This window comes from Scleropages formosus, chromosome 8, assembly GCF_900964775.1.
Source record: "Scleropages formosus chromosome 8, fSclFor1.1, whole genome shotgun sequence".
NCBI classification, from domain to species: domain Eukaryota; kingdom Metazoa; phylum Chordata; class Actinopteri; order Osteoglossiformes; family Osteoglossidae; genus Scleropages; species Scleropages formosus.
Window position 1 is genome coordinate 17,796,879 of NC_041813.1, and position 23,999 is coordinate 17,820,877.

A 23,999-nucleotide genomic window follows, 5' to 3' on the forward strand; every position below is an offset into this window, starting at 1 on the left:
CTTTTGTCCCTCAGTTGCTGAATCCCTTCCAGCATTCAAGAAAGGTCTCAAAACATCTCATATAACATATTTCTGTGCTGATCTACTCCTGGCCATACAGTCATACAGCAGATGTGTCATGGTCAGGTCCTTATGTTTCGATGTTATTCAATCTGTGCCATCAATTCCCTGTTGCTACTCAACTAGTGTACGCCGTGAAAAATGGTTTCAGACCAGCTCTGCTTCGGTAACCTGCTAAATGACAATGTAAATGCTGATTGTACAGAGATATTTCAATTCACTGAAAAGCTGAAAATGAGAATGTCACTAAAACAATTTTTGCACTTTTAGATCTTTGCACCCGGTAAGCAGCTTAGCCGAGCGACAGTGGCGTTTCCTCACTCCAGAAAAACCGTTGTGTTGATTTAGAGCAGCGGGTGACAGAAAACATCTGTAGCTCTTGAGTGGTGAGACAGGTCTGTTGCTAAGGATGGACGACTCCTTCCCCAGAACCAAAGCAGAGACAGTTTCTCCTGCTTTCAGTTATGGAATGCAAATATATGGACAAACATAAAGCAAAGGCTATGAGTGATGGCCCTAAGGCTGATGGGAAAGTAAGTTCACTAGGCAGCACTTGGACCGGTTTGGAGCCGCCTGACGCCATAATACATATGGCAGCTCATCTTGAATCTACTTCCAAACCACCACATTACCTCAAGGTATGTGGGGAAGAAGCGCTGGGTAGCAGCCAGAACTGGGGCCGTCCTCACTAACTCACAAGCCGCTCACCAGTGATTTTGTTTTATGAAGACTGGCACTTTTTCAGTCTTGATTGTTCAGTCAGAACAGAATTTATTGAAACTGAAATTCTCATTATGGGCAGTGCGTTATTCTCGGGGGGGGGGAGTCCATTATTTGAAATGGTGCACTACTGTATCAGAAATACAGAATAGAATGAGAAAATACTTGAACTAGGAGCAGCAAGTGGCAGAGTGGTCACAGCCATTGACTTCTAGAGGACTCTTTAAATCCATGCTGTATTATGCTTGAGTGAGGTACTCTACCTGATTTGATGCAGTAAAAATTACCCAGAAGTATAAACAGCATTGCAAGTAAGCTAGTGTACAAACCTAACAAAATGCCAGTCCAATATTTACACATTTAGCAGATACTTTCTCTAAAGTGATGTAGGATGACTGGAGTATTTCCATGATGACAGACAGACAGACGGCAATTTACAGTCACCAGTTGCCCTGAAACACATCTTTGGACTATGAGAGCAACCCCGAGGACCTGGAAGAAACCCAAGTAAAGATACAGAGAACATGTAAACACCACACAGAAATGATCTATTGACAGAGACCAAGGAATCACTGCTGCCCAGTAGATTCCTTCTGGTCTACAGTGGCCCCTATTGCGGGACCTCCCCATTCAGAATTCCAAGCTTCTCTACCACAATGAGCAACCCTAAATGACCAGAAGCAAGGAACCAGAACAGGTCTAAACACCAACCACACTACAGCAACTGTTCCCATTACTGAAATCATAATTCCTTTCACTGCACATTTTCAAAGTCTTCCAGCCATATGGTACAGAACATGCAATTCACATAAAAAAAAGTGCAAACATTTGACAAGACATACTCCTCACTTTTATTGTAAATATATTTGATATACTGGACTTTGCACTGCAAGTCCCCTGTCAAGATACAAATATATATTTCCTATATGTATTCATATATATATATATAAACTGCAGTTCTGTAATCCTTTGATTACTCCAGGGTTCATTGATTATAAGCTTTGGCAAGTGCCTTATATCACTGATCATTTTAATACTGATTTCAGCTGACTAACACTGAGCAGCTGCACGTCATCCATTTGATCATTAGCCCTCTTTGTGAGCAAGGCATAAGAAAATTGAGCCTGACAGACCCCTGTGACCATGTCCTCTGGTAGCTTAAACATATTCTATAATACCTAGGACAGGCATCCATAGCCAAAAAAGCTCCAGATACCACTTTGTCCATATATTTGAAACATAACAGTGAAACTACATGTCACTGTTAAAATTTTTTCCAATTTTCACTTCGGCTACAAAGTAACATGGTGGGAATTGTGAATTACAGAAGTTTGTTGTAACTGAAAGTTTAGTTCAATTTACAGCCAAATTAGCAGTAACTTTAGGGCTGAAGCAATTAGTTTTTCAGCCTGTCATTTCCACTCGAGGTACTGTAGAATTTCCACAGCTCTACTCTGAGGACATGAGTCACAGTCAAACCCTGGACTAACCAAAATCGTCATGCTGGGTTGAACTCTACTCTGCGGTCCTCAAGTCATCGTGGCCAGAAAAATGACACGCAGCCCTGCTTCAGGGTGTCAAAGAATGGAAGGCACTGTAACACCGTCTCCCAAAACGGATGTCTGGAACTGATGTCAATTTGCTGCCTGGATGAACAGAGCAGGTTATCAACCCTTGTTGCACAATATTATTAACCCATGGTGTAATCTCTGCAAAACCAGCTGCTTCAACGATTCTAAGTCTTATTTCCTAATCATATCCTTGTAATTCTAAACGCATCCTTGGATTTCAAACCGTTTAGAGTCAATATATAAAAAATATATTTATACATATATATTTATATATAAAAATTCAAATAAATGGACATTTGGGACATAAATAAAGAGATGCTTCACATTGAATGATAAAAAGGTGAAAAAGCTGTGACAAACAATGGGAGAGGGAAGGGAATGGGGGGGGGGAGAAACACATTCATGTTCCAAAAAAAGTGCATTTCTGGCTGAACAAAAAGTAAAAGCAAAACCAGAGGAAAATTCCTCCAATTGCCCAGTCACATCCCAGGAGAAAGTCCTACTGCCATGATCGTGCAAACACAAACTTTCTAAAGAGCATCCTTCAGCCTCACTGTGCAACTCCTTGGGAAATACTACAGATAATTCTCCTTTAGCTGTGTCTGGTTTGGGAGATTCCCTTTGCTTTTCTTCTCTTCCTGTTGAGTGAAAGGAAACTCTTTGGTATGTCAACATGCATGAGTAGCAGACATGGCGAGGAGAAGCACATGGCTTCTAAGTCCCACTCTTTTGCAAGTACAGGCTAATAGCTCTTAGGGTGGGGACATGAAGGATCTGCAGGCAGTACAAAGTCCATAAAGATGACAGAGACCCCCCTGAATATTAGATGGGTCCAGCTCTTTATGTGGCATATCCGAAGGTTTAAAAAAAATAAATAAAACTGAACAGGAGCAATGGACAAAGAAAAAAAAAACTGAGTGAAGGAAAAAGAATGGAAAAATCCTTCTGAGAACATTCAGTACATTGGCAGACCATCCTGCCATGCAGAACTAATGTACACTGTCCAATCAGACAGTGGCGATAAGATTAGCACATGGCTAACACTGACTTTGACCCTCAGATCTGCAGGACAAGGAACACAAGTTACAGAAAGGCTCAAGTGTAAACATAGAGCTATGAACACTTTGGTGTATTTCAAAAGGCACTTTTAGAGCAGATGGACAGAGCACCACAGGTCCACCTTGGGGAAGGACACTTGCTTCAGCAGTCCATATGAAATGCACTGAGGGAGCGCTGCAGTTCAAGAAGTCCACCTTCTTGTGTGGTGATGGCACTCCGGTCCGTCACACCACATGGTGCATAACGCCTCTTCCCATTCTTGGTAGCTTGTGAGGGTTGACGCAGCCCCCTAGTGGAGGGAAGTTGGAGGAGCATCACGGAAGTCTAACTGGTGCTACACTTCAGGGTATCCCAGACTGTGGAAGGAGGTGAATTCAGGATGCGAAGGGAAAATCCTCAGCACACGACCTGTAAGAAGGGGTGCCTGAGCAATTCCTCGGCACTTGGCCGATGCCTGGCCTCCACGAAAATACGCCGCAGAAAGTCACGGGCATTCTCCGAGGTGTGGGATGGCAGCACAGGGTTTGTGGGCTGTGTGGCAATTTTGAAGATGGCCGCCATAGCCTCATACTCTGCCCAGGGAGGTTTCTCTGTCAGCATCTCCACCATGGTGCAGCCCAGACTCCTAAAGGAAGAGCAGGGGGGTTGGTGGTACACAGACAGAGTTAAGATGGTGTTGAACCAAGTTTTTACCTGTATAAAAAAACACTTTGCAACACAAGCCACAGTGAGAATGTTACAAAAACCAACTATTCCCCAGAGCTCCAACAGCAACAGCATGGCCTCAACATCCCACCAGCGAACAAGCGCTTTCTGCCAACCTGAGGCCCAGGGCTGTTTTATTTTGGGATTAGGCAGAATGTTTTTGTGGAAAATTTTCCCCTACTTGCTGTTGACAATTAGACCATGTTTTTAAAAGCTGTGGGTGCAAGTGACACAGCAGACTCAGCAGGAGATGAAAAGGGCCTCATGAGGTCCACTCTAGGTCCATCTCCCCTTCTGCTGTCCCCCCCAGGGAGGCCGAGGACTCGGAACATTCCAATCCCTGGAACAGAACAGCTACCCGGCTGCAGAGACTGGTTGTGGGCCAAAGGCATCCCTTCTATGATGAGTCTAATTAAACTGTGGGGTGAGGCTGAACCGTGAATAGGGTAGGAAAGAGGTGTCACTCTTGGCCAGCAGGTGGGGCCCTCCCAGATTATTCCCTCATAGCAGCACCAGACCCCTTTTCTCACTCTATTAAAAATAGCATGTTTTCCTTGTGCCAAATTGACTTTTTTGGTATCCAAATACTCGTAGAAGTCCCATGGGGGAGATGACCTCCTGTTCAGGGGTCAGAATGTCTCCGGAGTATGTCTAACAGCTGTACACATTTATAAACATGGAAAACAGATGACTGCTGGAAACTAGAAGAGAAGACGCAAAAGAGAAAAATGTAGACAGGGGAACAAAACAGACTGCTGATTAATTTCTAATAAATTCCCAGCACTGGTATTTTGACATTACAGTCACTTATTTGTGGAAGTGTTAGGACAGAAGTTGTCCCAACTTTTGATGCATTTTAAAGTTGGTATTAAGACACTTTTGTGAACAAGTGTTGTTACTAAACAAAAGTGCTGTACCCAAAGCACTTGCATTTTAAACCACACCATCAATTTAATCTCACTCGTTTTGCATGTTGCACATCATGTACCTCCTTTACATGTTAGATGCCTGTGTTCTATGTTAGTTGTCAAATACCAGAATTTCCTCATGCATCTCACCTTACTAATATCTATGTTTCTTGGTGACCGACATTCTACAGACCCACTGCACCCTTAACTGCACCACTGCACCCTTAACTGCTGGTAGCGCCTCACCATACGTCGGCTTTCCTGCCGTAGCCCTCGCCGCTGATCACCTCTGGGCTCATCCAGTAGGGGGTGCCAGTGACAGAGCGCATCCCTGTGCTAGACATGCAGATTGTCTGAAGCCTCTTGCTGGCTCCAAAATCTCCCAGCTTCACATTTCCCACAGAGTCTCTCAGGATGTTGGCACCTGTGAATGGGAAGGGTTAGCAAAACAGACGTGACCCATTGGATTGGAAATCTGCACATTTCCATCTGTTCTGACTTGCATTGATTCCAGAGACCATTCTATAAGCTGTCCATGTATCAGTAGAAAAAGCTGTAACTACAGATTTTCTTCAGAGAAATCTATATGGTTAGATCAATAGATTATGAATCATACAAATCAGATTCTTTAAAAAAAAATTCAAAAACAACTTTAGATTAAGACTTAAAATATCAAACTGCTAAACTGCATCCATTCCTGATTCCTCTTGCTACCTTTGATATCACGATGCACAATCATGTTGCTGTGCAGGTAGGACATGCCCTCCAGGATCTGCCGGGTGTACTTCCGGGTCACGTTCTCCGTTAGGGCACCGTAGGCCTTGAGTTGGTCCTTCACTGAACCCTAAGACATATGGTCAGTACAGAACATTCTCAGAGACATGACAAAACACAAATAACTTTCTAACTATGATCTTCAACTTCCTCCTTGCCCTTTCAAACGCAGCTTGCACGGAGACGCACCCCTGGCATGTACTCCATGAAGATGGTGAGGGTCTTCTCATTGTGGTCACGCAGGCAGCCATAGTACTGCACAATACGTTCATGGTGCAGGTTTTTCAGCAGCTGGATCTCGCACTCCAGGGCACTCACCTCCTAAAGACAGGAAGAAGGTAGGCTGAGGAGGTGCCGAACACAGGCATAGCATTATCACACACAGTTGTAATGCTGAACTGCAAAAAAGTCAAGACTATATAAAAACTAACAACTATACACAATGGTTAATCCCTTGTCTTACATATCACGTTTTTGTATATATGCTGAAAGGATTCCATCTGTATTAAGACACAATGTAAATTTCTAATCCAAAAAAAAAAAAAATCTGCAACAATGGCAGATGATGGCATGTTATTTCAGCGCACTCCAGGAGCAGGAAGCCAACACACCTCCCCACAGTTCCCCTACCATCACTCTTGCACAGGACATGACATCATGTTTTCTCAGTAATAGACAGGAAACAACTTTAAAGTGCAGGCAAAAAGCCCAACTCAACCCCAGAGAGAATTCAACACACTTTTTACAGAGAAATTTCTGACATGTTAAATGTTAAGATTCAAGTGGTTTTACAAACACTGTTCACATCGTTAAGTACAGGCCAAAATATGAATGCCCCCAAAAAAAAAAAAAAAAATTATTTCATAAATTGTCTGACTAAAAGTTGTTTGGTACAATATTAAACATAGGCAGATACGAGTCTTATGTAATTGATTAAAATCCTTAAGAGTTCTTAGTTACTACTGGTTCTGCTTGACTGTTACCTTGCTGGTCTCGGGGCTGTCCGGGTCAAACTGGACCTGCTTGGCTGCCAGCTCTCGGCCCGTGTCCACATCATAACACAGGTAAACCCGCCCAAAAGCTCCTTGCCCTAGAAGTTTGCCCCGCCTCCATGTTATGGGGGCGCTAGGGGCTGGGAAACAAACAAACACATAATGCCAAGTCAGCACAACCCATGTCCTTAGGAAAAGAAACCAACTCCTGGCTATAACTCATGACCCCACTATATTGTCTCATTGCTGTAACAATGAACAACCAGGCTTGTTCTTCCTCCCATAGTATAGCAAATACTATGAAACCAAGAGAACATTTACAGTGCTGTGGGTAGATTACGATGAGTTATTTAGCTACTCAGCAGACACTGGCAGCCAAAGCAGCAAGTAACTTTACATTTGACCCATTTATATAGCTAGATGTTCACCAAGCTTTTGGGTACCTAGTGGAGCAACACTTGTATATGTAACAACTCTGACTTCCAGGACAAACATCCATAAGCCTAGCCTTCAAGACCTTCATCACAGGTAGAGCTCCTTAACCACCATACTCCCTACTGGTCTGTGTAACTTTGGAGCGGGTAGTGCAGACCCACACTTATGGGGAACCCCTCTGTCCTGGGGACGAAGCCGGCCCTGTGGATCCATCAGCTGCCATGTAGAACCCAGGCTCTCCTCGCTGCCATTGAGGGCACGGCATGATGGAACTAGCGTGAACAGGTTGCCCTGGGGGCGGCGGATTCGAGGGAAGGTCCTCCGTCCTGTGGATGTGGAGTTAGCAATGTTAGATGACAACACTGAAAAGGATGGTCAAGGAGTGCTAGACTCATAAAACTACTCTTATTAGTTGCCTTATTTAAATGTACTACAAGAGAATTTTATCAATGTAACTTATGGGATTTAATGAAGAAGCCTTCAGGTTAAAGGTATTTAACAACACTGCTTGAGGTCCTTGAAACAGCCATCACTGTTCCAAAGAAAACCTTGCACACACAACTTCTAACCATCCCTCTCTGAAAGAAACTTGCCCATCTTCAAGAATAACAAGAAAGAACCTACCTTCATTGTGGTCCTTGTGCTGGGGGGAGACATGGTACCTGCGAGGGTATGTCCCCCCCTTTCCCACCACCTTGTCATAAATGTGGTTCTCACGATCTACAGAGAACAGGGAAAAAATGTTTTTATGCAACTGAACGGCACAAAGATCTGATACATTGAACATCATCTTCCAACAGAGGATTCACCGGATAAGTCCTGCCGGTTGTCGGGGTAGCTCTTGGCTCTGTACATCCGTGACTTCCTGAGGGCAGGACTGTGGGGAGGCAAGAAGCATAAGCCAGCAAGGTTAATGATCTACACCAGTGAGTTCCTTACCTCATAACACACACACACACACAAACTGCAGAAGTCCCATCCCACCTGTCTGAGTTACTGTCTAGAGACTGGCAGCTGCTTGACACAGAGTTCTCTGCACTGCTCCAGGGGTCCAGGACCTGTACAGAGAAGACAAAGGCCACATGTGAGTGGGTCAGTCCTAGGTTTACTCCTGGGCATTCTCATAGCTTTTTACTCAGTGTTTATGATTTCAGAAAGAGCTTTACTACCCTAACAAGTTACTCACACACTGGTCATTAGTCTCAGGGATGAATTCCCCCTCGCTGTTGATGCTGGTATAGGAGCCCTGGCGGGCGATGCGTTGCTGTCGCTCTGGGACATAGCCAGGGGGTGGAGAGCTACGACCTGTATTCTGGGAGCCTGATTGGGGGAAGGTGGGGTTACTACTAACATGGACTCTGTGATAACCTGAGTTATGCTGAATAACTACAGTAGCACTGCACAGGTCTGCAGTCATTGCTCCACATGTCATTTTAATAAATAGAAAGCAGGAGCAAGAAAATGGGGGGTGGCTGAAAAAGATAAAGATGAAAACAGAGCAAACAAATTATGCTGACAAAATCCTGAGCTAACAATATTAAAACAGAACCAGCCCTACCACTAAATTTCAGCACACAATTTAAAATGTGATGCCAGCTGCATTCTGTATATCTGCAAGCAAAGAGACAGGGGGGTGGTGATACATAAGAGCTCAAAACAGAGAAAAGTCAGATTTCACTCACTGCTAGACAGGTGACGCCCTCTAGGTTCGGAAGACTGATAGGTGGCGTTGACATCACCTGTGGATTGAGAGGCTTTGATCCGCACCTGTTTGCACACGGTACTGTGTGAGGAAGCCTGGAGGAGAAAGGAGAACTAATAACAGCAGCATACAAGACAATGCAATCCTTGCTAAAGTTCATCAAGACTGTTAGATTACACTTCAAAATGTGTACACATCAGAATGCATGTATGTGTGTACTGCACATGTACAAGTAATTGTTGAGTGTTACAGAAGACTGACATGTTATGTGCAAGTATGTGTATTTTAGCAGAGGTCTCACTCCAAAACTGCTTGACAATGAAATGATGCAGTTTGGCAGGCATATTCTCAAACAGCTCAAGGCATAATTCATTACATATTTATTTGGATTGTTTTATTCAGACTGTAAATCCAAATTGTGCAGAAAGTCCAGCCCAATTGTGAACATGACCTCTCCTGATCTCTTCTACATAGCACTCAGGAACACAAGAGGAGATAAGACAGGGAAGAAGAAGCTGACAAAGATTCACCACCAACCCCGTAAAGACTGACAGTGGCCTCATAAAAGATGTCTGCACTTAAAACTGAAAAATACACAGTATCTTGGAAGAAGGCTTGCCACTTACATTGTTATGCTCTGGGGTCAGAAGAAGGATTTTGATGCTCTTTGTGTTGGAGCTGCGATCAAACAGGTCAATGGCTTTATCCAGATCATCTTGACTGCGCAAAGGGATAGATAACTGAGCAGTAGAAACAGAGAAGAATTAATTCACATTGGTTAGTGGTACAAAGTAGACAAATGTGAGTTCCAGTTGTCTCCAGGATTTGTCTAAATGGCATTACCTCGTTATTCATGTAATGCAGGTCCAGCTGTTGGCTGAAGACTGCTTTCATCTTCTGCCGTACCTCTTCAAATTGCACTGGCCGTCCAAACATCAAGATCCTGTCCAAGATCCAGCACAGACAAAAGTGTCAACAAGCAAATTAAGATAAGCTGTATAACATGCAGTATAACATACACAGAGGAACACTGAATTACTAATCCTGTTCTGGTCCTGAATGCACTACTACATATGATCTCCAGGGGGCATCCTATGTAAAACACTGAGTGCACACCTATCATTCCTGTGGTTTCCATCATCAGCTGGTGCCAAACCACAAGCATTCCATGTACAGCCTACTGCATATCGGTGCACGAGCAAACATCGGACACGTGGACACACAAGCATACGTACTCAATAGGTAGCTATGACACACAAACACGCACACACTAATACACAATGGATTTACATGTACAACACATATCCAAAATTTCTCCAACACTCAAATACTCATTGATACAGACTAACAGAAATCTGTTTGTTCTGAAACAGCAAAACCTCACAATGTATAGTACTCATATTTAAATACACCAAATGCAGATTAATATAAAACACACACAAAGTTCTGACCTCCTCTCCCCGCAGAATTCAAACTTGATTCGTACATCATCCTGCAGGGGCAGCACAGGCCCAACAAAAAAAACAAAAAAAACAAAAAGACATGAGTGGGGTTCACACAAGCACCAAATACAAAGCCATAGACAGCATGTTAAACCATCACTGGTGTAGAATTATGGCTGAACAAATACAGTAATGTTCCATTTCGATGTAATAAACCTTCAAGCAAACAAAACCAGTATGCAGTGGAAATGTCCTGCTGTTCTCCAGCCTACATGAGAAACGAGAGGCATTCATTTTATTAGGCAGCTATTGGCTGAAAACAGCCATACCTGTCTGTTGGCAGAGCTAACAGGCTTGGTCTTGCCTGTGTCAAAACTGGGCTGGACTTGGCGCCGTGTCATCTGCAGTGCCACTAGGTCTTTCATGATGGAGTGGAGAGCCTGTCGCTCATCTGCAGCAATTAGACCCAGAGTAACATGGCAGGAGGGGTCACAAGGGATGGAGGGAACAATCAAAAGGAGGTGACCCAAAAAAAAAAAAAAACACACCCCACTATACAGGAAGGTGCTATAATTGTGGAAACAAATCTTTCCAATCACCGCTTCACTTGCTTTTGTATTCAAAGACAGAAGTGGCACTATGATACAGGACAATGTTAAGGCACTGCTATTGCTAAAGGAGTATCTGTCGAAACAGGGGATTTAATCAGTAAATGATTGTGGAATGGGTTCAAATCCATTTCTATTTTCTTAGTCATTTTGGAAAGTTATGTATGTTGATCTCCTTATGGAGTCTAACAAAAATCCAACGGCAATGGGATGGAGAGAAAGTAAGGGAGTTAAAATAACAGAGGCAACTAGTCCTGAAATGACTCCTCACCTTCCCACTATATACACACAAACACACAATTCCGAGTACGAAATCCACGGATAGATATAGGACACGATGCAATCTGTATTTTACACTTGTACCTGGTGAAGATCAGCATTCCTGATAAGGGTAGACCAGTGATCTACATTTGTTCATGCATTTGCAATTGTTATTTTAAATAAATATAAAAAAAAAAAAAACCTTAAAATCATTTTTAATCTCAAATGTTTTGCAAGGACTGCATGTGAAAGCAGTTGGAAATGTGAGACTGGGTCAAATTTACTCAAGTCTTTTCGATATTTCTGTTCCCATCTTTGATCTCTGAGAACACTGCGCCACCTGGCGAAGTAGGGAAAACATTCCACTTGTGTAGTTTGGATGGACATCACAGAGAACTGGTGCAAAGGAAAGCCAGAGCAACCTCCGGAACTCTTACAAGGTATTCTTTTTCAGAGGGGTGTCCAGAAGACCAGGAAGCATCAGCGTGCAAGACTGAACATAACAGGCGGGCAGGATGGCCTGTTCCAGCAAATCTCTGGGATGCATGACTCAAACACTAAAGCTGATTGGTTAGAAAGTAAGCCCCACTGACTTTACTGACATCTTCAAAGAGAAACTGATGCACCCAACCACAGCCCTTTCCGAGACCACACTTACAAAACACCTACAGCCAAGGTGACAGAAACCGGAGGCCACACACCACCGGTTGTGGACAAGATCAACTGCAGCAGAGGTGGAAAACTCACTCATGTTGGCAGGTGGTGGTAGTCACTTCCAAGCTGCTTGCAGATCGTCAGAGAATAATCAGAACCATTTGGAGGAACTACAAATAAAGACACAGAAAGAAATTTATTTTTTTTATGCACGTCAAGTTCCAGGTAAAACCTGTAGCTTTACAACAATTGTTTAAAAAAATAAAAAAAAAAAAAACTTGTTTATCTAACCGAAAAGCTATACACTTGAAAGCACAACAGTAATTATATATCTGTACAAACACTTAACTGTTACTCAGTGTAGTTATTCCTGGCCTCACACAACACATTTGTTATGGTTTTCAAAAGCAAAGAGTACAAGGGTGCAGTTTCAACTGAAAGAATGACATTTACCTCTTAGATGTCAGGAAACAGAAAAGTTACTTTTCATGTGGTGGAAAACAAAATTCCTTAAACTATGATTTTTTTGATGCATAATTTTATTCTGTCAAAAATCATGGTATGATGCTGTGTGCAGTTTGTTGTTCCCTTTGATTCTATAATAGCCTGCACTGATATTTGGAACAGTTATTGAAATTCAGTTGTACTAGATTAGCGAACAAATTGGACATGATGGTGGTTTAGGGGAATGGTCAACTTCACACACTGACTGCAAAAGCTCCTGAAAATAAAATGCTGAATTTAAGTTAAATTCAATTCCTGCTCTATATTACAAACTGAGAGAGGAGGCCAAAGGCAAAATAAATCACCCTGTAGCAACTAAAGAACCCTTATTCTAGTTATTCATCTCACACAAACACAGCAGCTGGTACCATGCCTTCTTCTGGGCCAGTATTAGAGGAAGGCTGCTAGTTCCAGGCCTTAGAAAATGCACATCTACAGTAACCTTCAAAAAGGCACCTAACCTGAACCAAGGGGTTCCACAAGAAAATATGTAACTGTTGAAATAACCTTCAATAAGGGCATCTGCACAGCATGAATAAATATCTGGAAATAGCAGGAGTAATATTACTATCACCTTTCTAAACATAAACCTTACAAAGGGAAGAGAGAAAAAACAAGAGTGTGAAGAATAACACGCCAGTTAACTCATGGTTCACAAAATCTGAAATAGCCCATTTCTAACCCGCATAGTCAGAGTCAGGTGTAGCCTGGCCACAGATGAGGCCAACACTGACACCTGTATCACACTGCCGGCTCTCAAGTACCATAAGAACGTGAGGCATGTCCGCCAGCGGCCACAGACCTGACTTTAATCTGTCCTTACATCCTGCTACCAGAAGCATGAAGAAGTCCAGTGTGTGCTAACCACCCCCTTATTCAACTCCATCTCCCAACATAAACAGAATCCGGGGGTCGGGGGGCTTGGTTGTTGTGAATCTTAAGCAGCTAAAATTATATGACAAATAGCCTTCATTCACTCCAAGCCCCGGTGAGCAGACGTGACATCACACAGCTAGGTCTCTGACTGAGCCCCCCTTACTGCCACCCACTAATGCAAGAAAAAACTGCCTGCCACCGTGCCTCTTGCAACTCTCCCGAGTTCCAATAACCTTCTAGGAAGAACGCATGGAATGCAGCCGGGAGAGCGTGGTCAGCCATGCCCAAGTGTTTTCCTAGCATTGCATTTCCAGAGCTCATGAAATTACACTAATTTACCAACCATCTCCCCCCCCCACTGAGAAACACAACCATCTCTAATAACTAAATTGCCCCAGCTCCTCCTTTGAAGTGTTTAGTCTATGGCTGCCCTTTGAGTCCATTCCCTGCATGCATTTCATCACTCTTGCCAGTGAAACGCTGTAAAAGGCCCATGCACCTACTGAAAGACACTACTGGAGGGTCATGTGTGAACCACAGTGTTCCATGCCTGGGTGGACAGAAAGTTGTAAAAAGAAGCAAAAAGACAATCTTCTACATGCCCAGACCAGCAAAACTTTGGCTGAGTCTTAAACAAAATGATATGCCACTATGTAAAATGAAGCTAATAACTATGAATATCTGACTAATGAAACTGGAAAAGCTGTAAAAAGCATCTCACTTCTCATGCATTCATTTAATTTGTCTAGCACAACGTTTCGACCAAAGAAGCTTAAATTTAAACCGGTGGATGCACCGGGTTAAGCATTTTTACTACTGTACAGTAGTAAGGCCCCACCTGGGATTGGAACTGGAAGCCTCCTCACAACCAGTTAAAATTAAATGAAGCATGCAGAAATACTCACTCACTGTGTCCCAGATTGGAAAGTGGTTTATTCACCAAATTATATATTTTCCCTACATTCCACTTAAACCTGCAGCATCTTGCTCACAAGCCCAGCTCTTAAAGCACATTCTGTATTCATTCACTAATGAAACATTTCACCACAGTGAAGTATATCGAACAATAAAGAGAAACAAGTTTCCTAAAAGACCACTAAGGTTGCCCACACTGAATGCTGCCATTTACAACCACTGGACTATTATTAGCCTTTCACCAAGGTGACCTAAAATGTCAGATAATGAACTTCACGATTTTTCTTTTTCACTCATACAATGAGTACTGTATCAATTTGCTGCTGTGCAGCTACAAGAGCATAACTAGAAAAGCACTAAGTAGTCTAATGGTGCACACACACTTGCAGACCATCATGCCTTACAGAAAACCCTTCAAATTTCAATTTCTTTTAGCTGAAGCATTTCTCCAAAGCCTCCAACAACAAATTTGATGTAGTATTCACCTGATACCTCTTTATCCAAGGTAACTAACAGTAGCAGTGCTAGAAACACTACAGTATACAACCTCATCTATACACCAGACTACACACAAACTATGAGCAATTTAGGGTCAACAATTCACCTGAAACAAATGTCTTTCGACTATACGAGGAAACCGGAGAAACAAGTGGAAAACCAAACGAACATGGGAAGAACAAAAACTCTACACAGACTAAGTTGGGGATCAAGCTCATGTCCTCTCACACCAGTGAGGAGTTGTAAGACAACAGCGCTACGCGCCACCATGCTGATCATGTAACTGGAATGACAATAGAAGCTCAACTTAATAGGGAATGCATGACAAAACTGTTGTTCACCTTGAGGAATTTAATTTCATTTAATATTAAATCTGCAAAAAAAAAAATCTAACAATAAAGATGAGTGCATTTTCAGAAAATTGTTACACAAGTTACCCAATTTAAACAACCTACAGCACCCAATACATAAGAATGGGTTCAATAGCAGGGCCCTAGCATTTGTACCTGCAACATCTTATTAACTTTTAGAGCGCAGCTGTTCACATAAGAAAAGAATTCAAACTGTAAACTGGATTCCTTTCCAGAGATGTAGGGTACTTTCCCCTCAGAGCACAACTCAAGCCAAAACAAACCACTCATCCAGAGCCAGTCTGCAATTCATTTACTCCCCATACACGTGAAAACCCCGCTCTGGACAGCCTCCTCCTTCCTTGGCAAACGGAGTAGAGCTCAGTCAGATCAGCGATCGGCAAAGTTCATAAAAGGGAGACACACGGTCCAACACTCACCGGTGCAGACGGGGTCGAGCCCGGGGGCGGGCACCTGGGCGGCCACGGTGAGGGCCCCAGAGAGCCCCGCACTCGCTCCTCTCTGGAAGTCAGTCTTGAAGAGACGATGGAGATGCGATCCTGCGGCGGCCCAGGGGAGTCATCCTCAGCCGGAGCACACTCTGTTTACTCGGAGTGGCAAAAGAGGCGCCTGCAAGCGCCACGGCGCTAGCGTTGGGACATCTTAATTGACACAGAACGCCAAGCCAATGAATGTAAAAAATAAAACCCGCTGCGATCCTGGCTGAGAAAATGCTTTTAACTAAGGTCTGGCCGTTAAGTTGAGAAGTGCAAACTTTCTCCGATGTTTCATAAAATTACTCCCAAGGTTCACATTTACTTGGACGGTGATCGAATAAAATGTCCTTTATTCGAATAATTTCGAAATGGAAAGAAACGTCCGTTTACGTGGAATATTTACTGTCCGAGAATCAGAAAAGCAAGATGTTCCGAGTGGAGCAATAGAAGAGAAGCAACACAAGCTCCGCGCCGCAGTCTGCAGGCGAAGAACGAGCGGGGACTACGAGACACTCAACTCGAAAGGTGGAACAGCGGAGCCCATCTGTAAAAGTGGGCTGCAGCCGAGGAACGGACCGGGCTTTAGGACGGCCCCTTTTCCTGCTAATTTTACAATTATTTATTTTAATCGTTCTGCCCCAGCTCCAAAAGTGTATCGCTAATATTTCCCACCGCTTTAAGAAAAGAGATTAGTAAATTCCAGGACATATTTTGATTGAAAACGTCACGATGTGCCATCATTTGCTTCGATTAAGTCATAATAACCAGGGGGAAAAAAAAAAGGACTATTTATTTTGATTATTAAAAAGTCAAGTCAGTAGCGCTGCTGTTTCAGACTCACTTCGGATCCTCCAAATCTGAATCAAGAGTGCAGCTTAAACTGGGTACGGGAGTCGGGACACGAACTGGTGTGACGTCGGTCTGCAGCCACAATTACAATATGGAGGTTTTCAGAGTAAAAACAGAGCGATGTCAGCTGCAGTTTCCGAAAAATGCAAGAATTGCTAACTGAAGTTCCTCACTCAGAGTGTTTCGTGAAACAGCAGCAGTTAATCGATCGGTACAGCAAGATTCATTCCTCTGTTTTCAGACTTCTTCTTCTAAACACGACTCACACACAGCCCGACCTGCTGAGCACGGTAAAACTCAACTGCACATAAAGAAACACAATTATGTTAAACAGTCAAAGAAATTGTACTGAAAAACGAGGATGGCCCAAGAAAAAAAAAAAAAAAAAAAAAGTACAGTCTTGAACTGAGGCGAATTTCCTGACAGAAAATAAAAGTGACCGGAACCCATCCGTCAACTTGGAAACAACAACAGCACAACCAACAAAACCAAAAACACTACAGACGGCCCCAAGACAACGCGCGCAGTCCCTCCCTTTCGCGTATATAAAATCGAAGTTAAACTAGTAAAAACTTTTATTTTACTCACGGTTACGAATTCAAACTTTAAGTGACGCCGAGCGAAGACGGACGGGCGCGCGCACCGCTCATCCGACGAGTCGCTTGCTTTACTAGCGAGGGGGGAGAGTGCCCATTACGCGCCTGAAAGACGGGTGCGCGCACGCTCTGACGTAAACACGCCTTGGTGACGTTGTGCGCAAAACGTCTCCCGAGTGTCCGCTGTGTGGTCTCTTCGTTATTTAAATATCATACAGTATGTTAAAATACTCCTCCGTGAACCGCCACCTTACCGTGGTGGAGGGGTTTGAGTGCCTGAATGAGTCCAGGAGCTATGTTGTCTGGGGCTATATGCCCCTGGTAGGGTCTCCCATGGCAGACAGGTCCTGGATGACAGACGAGACAAAGCGCGGTTCAAAAACCCCTTATGACGGAAAAATCAAGGCTTTCGTTTACCCCGCCCGGTATGGGGTCACCGGGGCCCCACCCTGGAGCCAGGCCTGGGGGGGGGCTCGCATGCGAGCGCCTGGTGGCCAGGTCTATGCCCACGGGGCCTGGCCGGGCTCAGCCCGAAGCCATGACGTGGAGCCGCTCTTCGGTGGGCTCACCACCTGCCGGAGAAACCGTAAGGGGCCGGTGCATTGTGATTTGGGCGGTGGTCGGGGCCGAGTGCCCGGCCGACCCAAACCTCGGGCGCCAACTCTGGTTTTTGGGACTTGGAATGTCACCTCACTGGCGGGGAAGGAGCCTGAGCTGGTGCGGGAAGTCGAGAGATACCGTCTAGATATAGTCGGGCTCACTTCCACTCACAGCTTGGGTTCTGGAACCACTCTCCTCGATCGGGGGTGGACTCTCCACTATTCTGGCGTTGCCCAAAGTGAGAGGCGGTGGGCTGGTGTGGGCTTATTAATAGCCCCCCAGTTCAGCCGCCATGTGTTGGAGTCTACCCCGGTGAATGAGAGGGTCGTCTCCCTACGCCTTCGGGTCAGGGAACGGTCTCTCACTGTCGTTTGTGCTTATGCGCCTAGCGGCAGTGTAGAGTACCCGGCCTTTTTAGAGTCCCTGGGGGGCGTGCTGGAAAGCGCTCCCACTGGGGACTCTGTCGTTCTACTGGGGGACTTTAACGCCCACGTGGGCAGCGACAGTGATACCTGGAGGGGCGTGATTGGGAGGAACGGCCTCCCTGATCTGAACCCGAGCGGTGAGTTGTTATTGGATTTCTGTGCTAGTCGCGGTTTATCCATAACGAACACCATGTTCATGCATAAGGGTGTCCATCAGTGCACTTGGCACCAGGACACCCTAGGTCGGAAGTCGATGATCGACTTTGTAGTCGTTTCTTCTGACCTTCGGCCATATGTCTTGGACACTCGGGTGAAGAGAGGGGCTGAGCTGTCAACTGATCACCACCTGGTGGTGAGTTGGATTCGATGGCAGGGGAAAAAGCTGGACAGACCTGGCAGGCCCAAATGCATAGTGAGGGTCTGTTGGGAATGTTTGGCGGAGGCCCCTGTCAGAGAGGTCTTCAACTCCCACCTCCGACAGAGCTTCAACCAGGTCCCGAGGGAGGTGGGGGACATTGAGTCTGAATGGACTATGTTCCGCGCCTCCATTGTCGGGGCGGCGGTTCGGAGCTGCGGCCATAAGGTCTCCGGCGCCTGTTGCAGCGGCAATCCCCGAACACGGTGGTGGACACCGGAAGTAAGGGATGCCGTCAAGCTGAAGAAGGAGTTCTATCGGGCCTGGCTGGCTCATGGGACTCCTGAAGCAGCTGACAGGTACCGACGGGCCAAACGGAGCGCGGCTCTGGCAGTCGCCGCGGCAAAAACTCGGGCTTGGGAGGAGTTCGGTGAGGCCATGGAGGAAGACTTTCGGTCAGCCTCAAAGAGATTCTGGCAAACCGTCCGGCGACTCAGAGGGGGGAAGCGGTGTTCCACGAACACTGTTTACAGTGGAAGTGGTGCGCTGCTGACCTCAGCTGAGGATGTTCTCGGGCGGTGGAAGGAGTACTTTGAGGATCTCCTCAATCCCTCCGACACGCCTTCCGTAGAGGAAGCTGAGGCTGGGGACTTGGAGGGGGACTCGTCCATTACCCTGGCTGAAGTTGCTGAGGTAGTCAAAAAACTCCTCGGTGGCAAGGCTCCGGGGGTGGATGAGATCCGCCCCGAGTTTCTCAAGTCTCTGGATGTTGTGGGGCTGTCTTGGCTGACACGCCTCTGCAGCATCGCGTGGAGTTCGGGAACGGTGCCTCTGGACTGGCAGACCGGGGTGGTGGTCCCTCTTTTTAAGAAGGGGGACCGGAGATTGTGTTCCAACTACAGGGGGATCACACTCCTTAGCCTCCCTGGGAAAGTCTATGCCAGGGTACTGGAAAGGAGAATCCGACCGATAGTCGAACCTCGGATTCAGGAGGAGCAATGCGGTTTTCGCCCTGGCCGTGGAACACTGGACCAGCTCTATACCCTCACTAGGGTGCTGGAGGGTTCGTGGGAGTTTGCCCAACCAGTCCATATGTGTTTTGTGGACCTGGAGAAGGCATTCGACCGTGTCCCTCGTGGCATCCTGTGGGGGGTACTTCGGGATTATGGGGTTCGGGGCTCGTTGCTACGGGCTGTTCGTTCCCTGTATGACCGGAGTAGGAGCTTGGTTCGCATTGCCGGCAGTAAGTCAGACCTGTTCCCGGTTCATGTTGGACTCCGCCAGGGCTGCCCTTTGTCACCGATTCTGTTCATTATCTTTATGGACAGAATTTCTAGGCGCAGTCAGGGAACGGAGGGTGTCTGTTTTGGTGGCCGCGAGATCTCGTCTCTGCTTTTTGCGGACGATGTGGTCCTGTTGGCTTCATCAAGTCAAGACTTGCAGCGTGCACTGGGGAGGTTTGCAGCCGAGTGCGAAGCGGCGGGGATGAGAATCAGCACCTCCAAATCCGAGGCCATGGTTCTCAGTCGGAAAAAGGTGGATTGCCCCCTCCGGGTTAGGGGGGAGTTGCTCCCTCAAGTGGAGGAGTTTAAGTATCTCGGGGTCTTGTTCACGAGTGAGGGAAAAATGGAGCGGCAGGTCGACAGACGGATCGGTGCGGCGTCCGCAGTAATGCGGTCATTGTACCGGTCTGTTGTGGTGAAGAGGGAGCTGAGTCGTAAGGCGAAGCTCTCAATTTACCGGTCGATCTACGTTCCTACCCTCACCTATGGTCATGAACTCTGGATCATGACCGAAAGAATGAGATCGCGGATACAAGCGGCAGAAATGAGTTTCCTCCGCAGAGTGGCTGGGCGCACCCTTAGGGATAGGGTGAGGAGCTCAGTCACCCGGGAGGAGCTCAGAGTAGAGCCGCTGCTCCTCCGCATCGAGAGGAGCCAGTTGAGGTGGCTCGGGCATCTGTTCCGGATGCCTCCTGGACGCCTTCCAGGGGAGGTGTTCCGGGCTTGTCCCACTGGGAGGAGGCCTCGGGGCAGACCCAGGACACGTTGGAGAGACTATGTCTCCCGGCTGGCCTGGGAACGCCTTGGGGTTCCCCCAGAGGAACTGGAGGAGGTGTGCGGGGAGAGGGAAGTCTGGAGGACTCTGCTCGGACTGCTGCCCCCGCGACCCGGCCCCGGATAAAGCGGAGGAAGATGGATGGATGGATGGATGGATGTTAAAATACAAGTATTGTAATCAGTGTGATTGCTGATCTCATGGCACTTTCACTTTTACCAGTTTTTTGTGGGCTTCAGCACCCGTTGTAACAGTACCTCCCGCTTTTGAGCACGTATTCAGTATCTACTAGTATCCATAACTGAAGATCACGTAATTTTTCCCGTGAATTCTTGACTTCTGTACTGGTTTTCAGTGTTTTTTCCCGTACAAATTGATCAGATAAAAGCGTTTGCAGATACTAACTAGCTGACGTGGTGAATGCTCACTGACACGTTTAACATAACAAGAACACAGAGTGGGTGGAGATGCAGTGACTGAATACGATGCAAATAGTACAATCATTACTGGAATGTGTATGAAAATATTTAATTAATATAGAAGTGGAAATACCAGTGGGACCATATTTATAAATAGGTGTAATTATTGACACTTTAATAAATATATTTCCTTGTATACTATCTATGTTACCAGTGCAAAGTTTTGGCTGCATTCTAGTTTATGAGCAGCATGTCAGCAGTGGAATCTTACTATCCAAGAGTCCGCTGCTGAGATTTGTTAGTTCCTCCATCACCATGTAGCTCTCCCAAGTGTCATCCAGATTAATGAAGTGTGAAGCACTCATCTGGCAGGGAAGAAGTTCCACCTGCTCCTCCCACATTGCTGCTTGGACTACTGTAGATCAACCTTCCGAACTTATCTTGACAACCCCACATACCGTCTTTCTGAAGGATCCCCCCCAGACTTCACACAAGGCAGCCCAGCACGAGCCTGAGGCATTCTCCTCTTCTGGAGGAGCCTTCCAAAACCACTCTGTGCCAGGCAGCTCTAAGACCATGTTTACTTTCAATAGATTTTTCTTCCTTTCCCTTATTTAATTACATGCAATTAATCCAGTTAATTAAATGCCAAAGACAATGCATCCAGAAAACTACAGACACGCTGGCTGAAACCACTTGTCCTATATGAGGTCACAGGGAGCCAGAGCCTAACCCGGCAACACAAGGCATAGGGCTGCAAGAGGAGGGGACACATCCAGGACGGGACGCCAGTCCGTTGCAAGGCACCCCAAGAGGGACTCGAATCCCAGACCCACCGGAGAGCAGGACCCGGTCCAACCCACTGCGCCACTGCACCCCCTCTCCAAAAACTAAATCTTCTTTTTTTAAAATTTATTACAAATAAATAACGATCCGTTAACTGACTTGAAAAACATGTAGTACTTCAAAACGTGACAAGAGACTACGCATCTGTAATTACAGAGTTTTTTGCTGTCATAATCAATTTACAGATGTCCAACACTTTTCTCTAAAGTAACTTACAACATTACAACTTACAACAAGCGGAGTTCCGGTGAGCCGGAGCCTAACCCGGCAACACAGGGTATAAGGATGGAGGGAGAGGGGACACACTCAGAACGGGACGCCGGTCCGTCACATGGCACCCCAAGTGGGACCCTAACCCACCAGAGAGCAGGCCCTGGCCAAACCCGCTGTGCCACCACACCCCCCTCTTATTAAAATACTTTGGATCAATGTGTTTAAAACAAGACATATTTAACAGACGACACCCCAACACCTGAGAAGAGTGAGGCTGAACTATGTTTAGCATTTCATCTTCTTTACACTGTCATTAATTTACTCCTCATACTGGTGACATGTTCACTCTCCCTCCCATGACTTTTCTGCCTCCTGGTCACTGTCACACACACAGACTGAAACCTCTTGTCCCAAGTAGGGTTATGGCATGATGGAGCCTAACTCGGAAGCACAAGGCAAGGGGACACGCCAAGGACAGGGCACCAGTCTGTCACAGGGCACCCCCAGCAGGACTCAACCCCCAACCCACCAGAGAGCAGGTACAGGCCAAACCCGCTGCGCCACCACACCCCCTGATCACTCTTGAAAAGTGTAATCTGTTGTTCACTGACCAGAAGAGTCCTTTTCAGCAGATGTCTTGCCCATCTAATACCAGGTTCTCAGTGATATTTTACTAGATGTTTTCTGCTGCTTTGCACTTTCATACCTAATTCTGAATCCTCCCTTTGGTGGTCTGCTGATTTACCAGATGTGGTGACGGGGCAGAATCTCTGTGCTGCTGCATGTAAAAATGTTCATCAGTACCATCTTTCTTTCGTGAATCCCTCATCCCGCAAGGAAATGATTCTGCTGGGAATGTAACGTTAATGATCAGCAGGCCTACAGAGGCCTCTGCCATGATATATGCAAATTTATATAAAAACAATGCCAACCTTCAAAACTGTAATTTGTGGAAATTTAGTACTTGTGTTCAACAGTGGGCTGGCGCTGGATAAGTAATTATCAATAATTGATGTTAGTACTTGATTGACAATCATTTATATTTAATGGAACAAATATTCTGCAAAAAAACTCATGTACAATGACCTTTCTGACCCTAGTAACTAGACCCCACCTGTGTAAATTGATGTCTCCCTCAACACATGAAGCGTTGATTACAGTAAGAAGTCTGTGTGTGGTTTGGCATCAACATCAGGATTCGTAGGTTAAGCTTGTGTATCCCACATACTTTAAGACTTCCAGAAAGGTCCAGCATTTCTAGTCGACAGCTGGTTCCTTACTTCTCGTATGGGACTGTGCTGTCTTTTTATATCTGTTTACTGTTAGCGTTTTAAGTTCTGGCAAGGCATTACAGTTTTTCCCACCTCCCCTTTGACAGTTTCCATCGAGAGTGTCCTGTTCCATACTGTAAATTCCTCTGGATTTGGTCGGCTGCCAAAAATGACTAAAAATTGCCAGTGAAGGATGTATGTTAGCGTCAGGAAAATGGCCCAAGATATAAACATACTTCTTTAGTCCACAACAAATTTCCCTCACACTAACTGAAGGACTTACTGGTATACAAAACAGAAATCAGTGTTTTTCAATATCAGTTTTTAATTTTTTTTTTTTTAAATTTTTTCTGAATGCATGTACAAAATAAGGATGGATAAAACAAGTACCCACAGAACACTATTTGGTTGTTAAAACAAAACACCCCCTTTCACATCACGTATGACCCCCTACACAAATCAGCACGAGAGTAAAAAATTCAGAAAAAAAAGCCCAAATCAATAAAACGGTTTGCTATAAGGCCACATAATCCTACAGCTCAAGTGATACAATAAACTTCCAAAAAGTGCCCCCCATCTCACTTATCCTTGGAAACAAAAACATACATTAAAAAAAAAGCCAGCTGTTACTCTGCAATGAACTAGACACAGCCATTTATTTGTCTTATTTAATTAATGCATTTTTGGTACCATTGTGAAAAATGTGCGTACATACCAATTTAAATATGACAGCGTGAAGATTCATAGTACACAGTGTCTCGAAGGAAAAAAGGACCACGAATAAATATCCTGCTTGACTGTGAATGAAGTATTTACACAAGTCACACAGGAGCTGT

At 45.3% G+C, this 23,999-nt stretch overlaps 1 protein-coding gene across 4 annotated transcripts; it reads right to left on the reverse strand.

Annotated features, from left to right (window-relative positions):
• Positions 1-1,590: 1,590 nt before the first annotated feature.
• Positions 1,591-17,068, reverse strand: LOC108937422 (mitogen-activated protein kinase kinase kinase 3-like). 4 transcript variants are annotated; one of them, XM_018757375.2, is made up of 18 exons: positions 16,969-17,068; positions 15,475-15,664; positions 11,985-12,061; positions 10,698-10,819; positions 10,378-10,418; positions 9,770-9,869; positions 9,553-9,666; positions 8,907-9,021; positions 8,411-8,544; positions 8,209-8,282; positions 8,034-8,101; positions 7,849-7,944; positions 7,386-7,550; positions 6,781-6,929; positions 5,987-6,118; positions 5,738-5,867; positions 5,270-5,447; positions 1,594-4,035 (listed from the first exon to the last, which is right to left on the reverse strand). In XM_018757375.2, exons 3-18 carry the CDS (start codon positions 11,986-11,988, stop codon positions 3,807-3,809), a joined length of 1,851 nt encoding a protein of 616 aa, XP_018612891.1. In that variant the 5' UTR covers positions 11,989-12,061; positions 15,475-15,664; positions 16,969-17,068; the 3' UTR covers positions 1,594-3,806. The 4 variants fall into 4 exon arrangements, with proteins under 4 accessions (XP_029110128.1, XP_018612891.1, XP_018612890.1 ...); XM_018757374.2 differs by having other exon boundaries at positions 15,475-15,696; XM_029254295.1 differs by having other exon boundaries at positions 1,591-4,035; positions 8,907-8,991; positions 15,475-17,068.
• Positions 17,069-23,999: the final 6,931 nt, after the last annotated feature.

Bases quoted from the DNA above. Each gene is read 5' to 3' on its own strand.
- LOC108937422 (XM_018757375.2), bottom strand. The intron at 10,419-10,697 runs GTATGGCTGTTT...CTGCCCCTGCAG, and splicing joins TTAGCTCTGCCAACAGACAG to GATGATGTACGAATCAAGTT. The intron at 5,448-5,737 runs GTAGCAAGAGGA...TCCCATTCACAG, and splicing joins TGTGCATCGTGATATCAAAG to GTGCCAACATCCTGAGAGAC.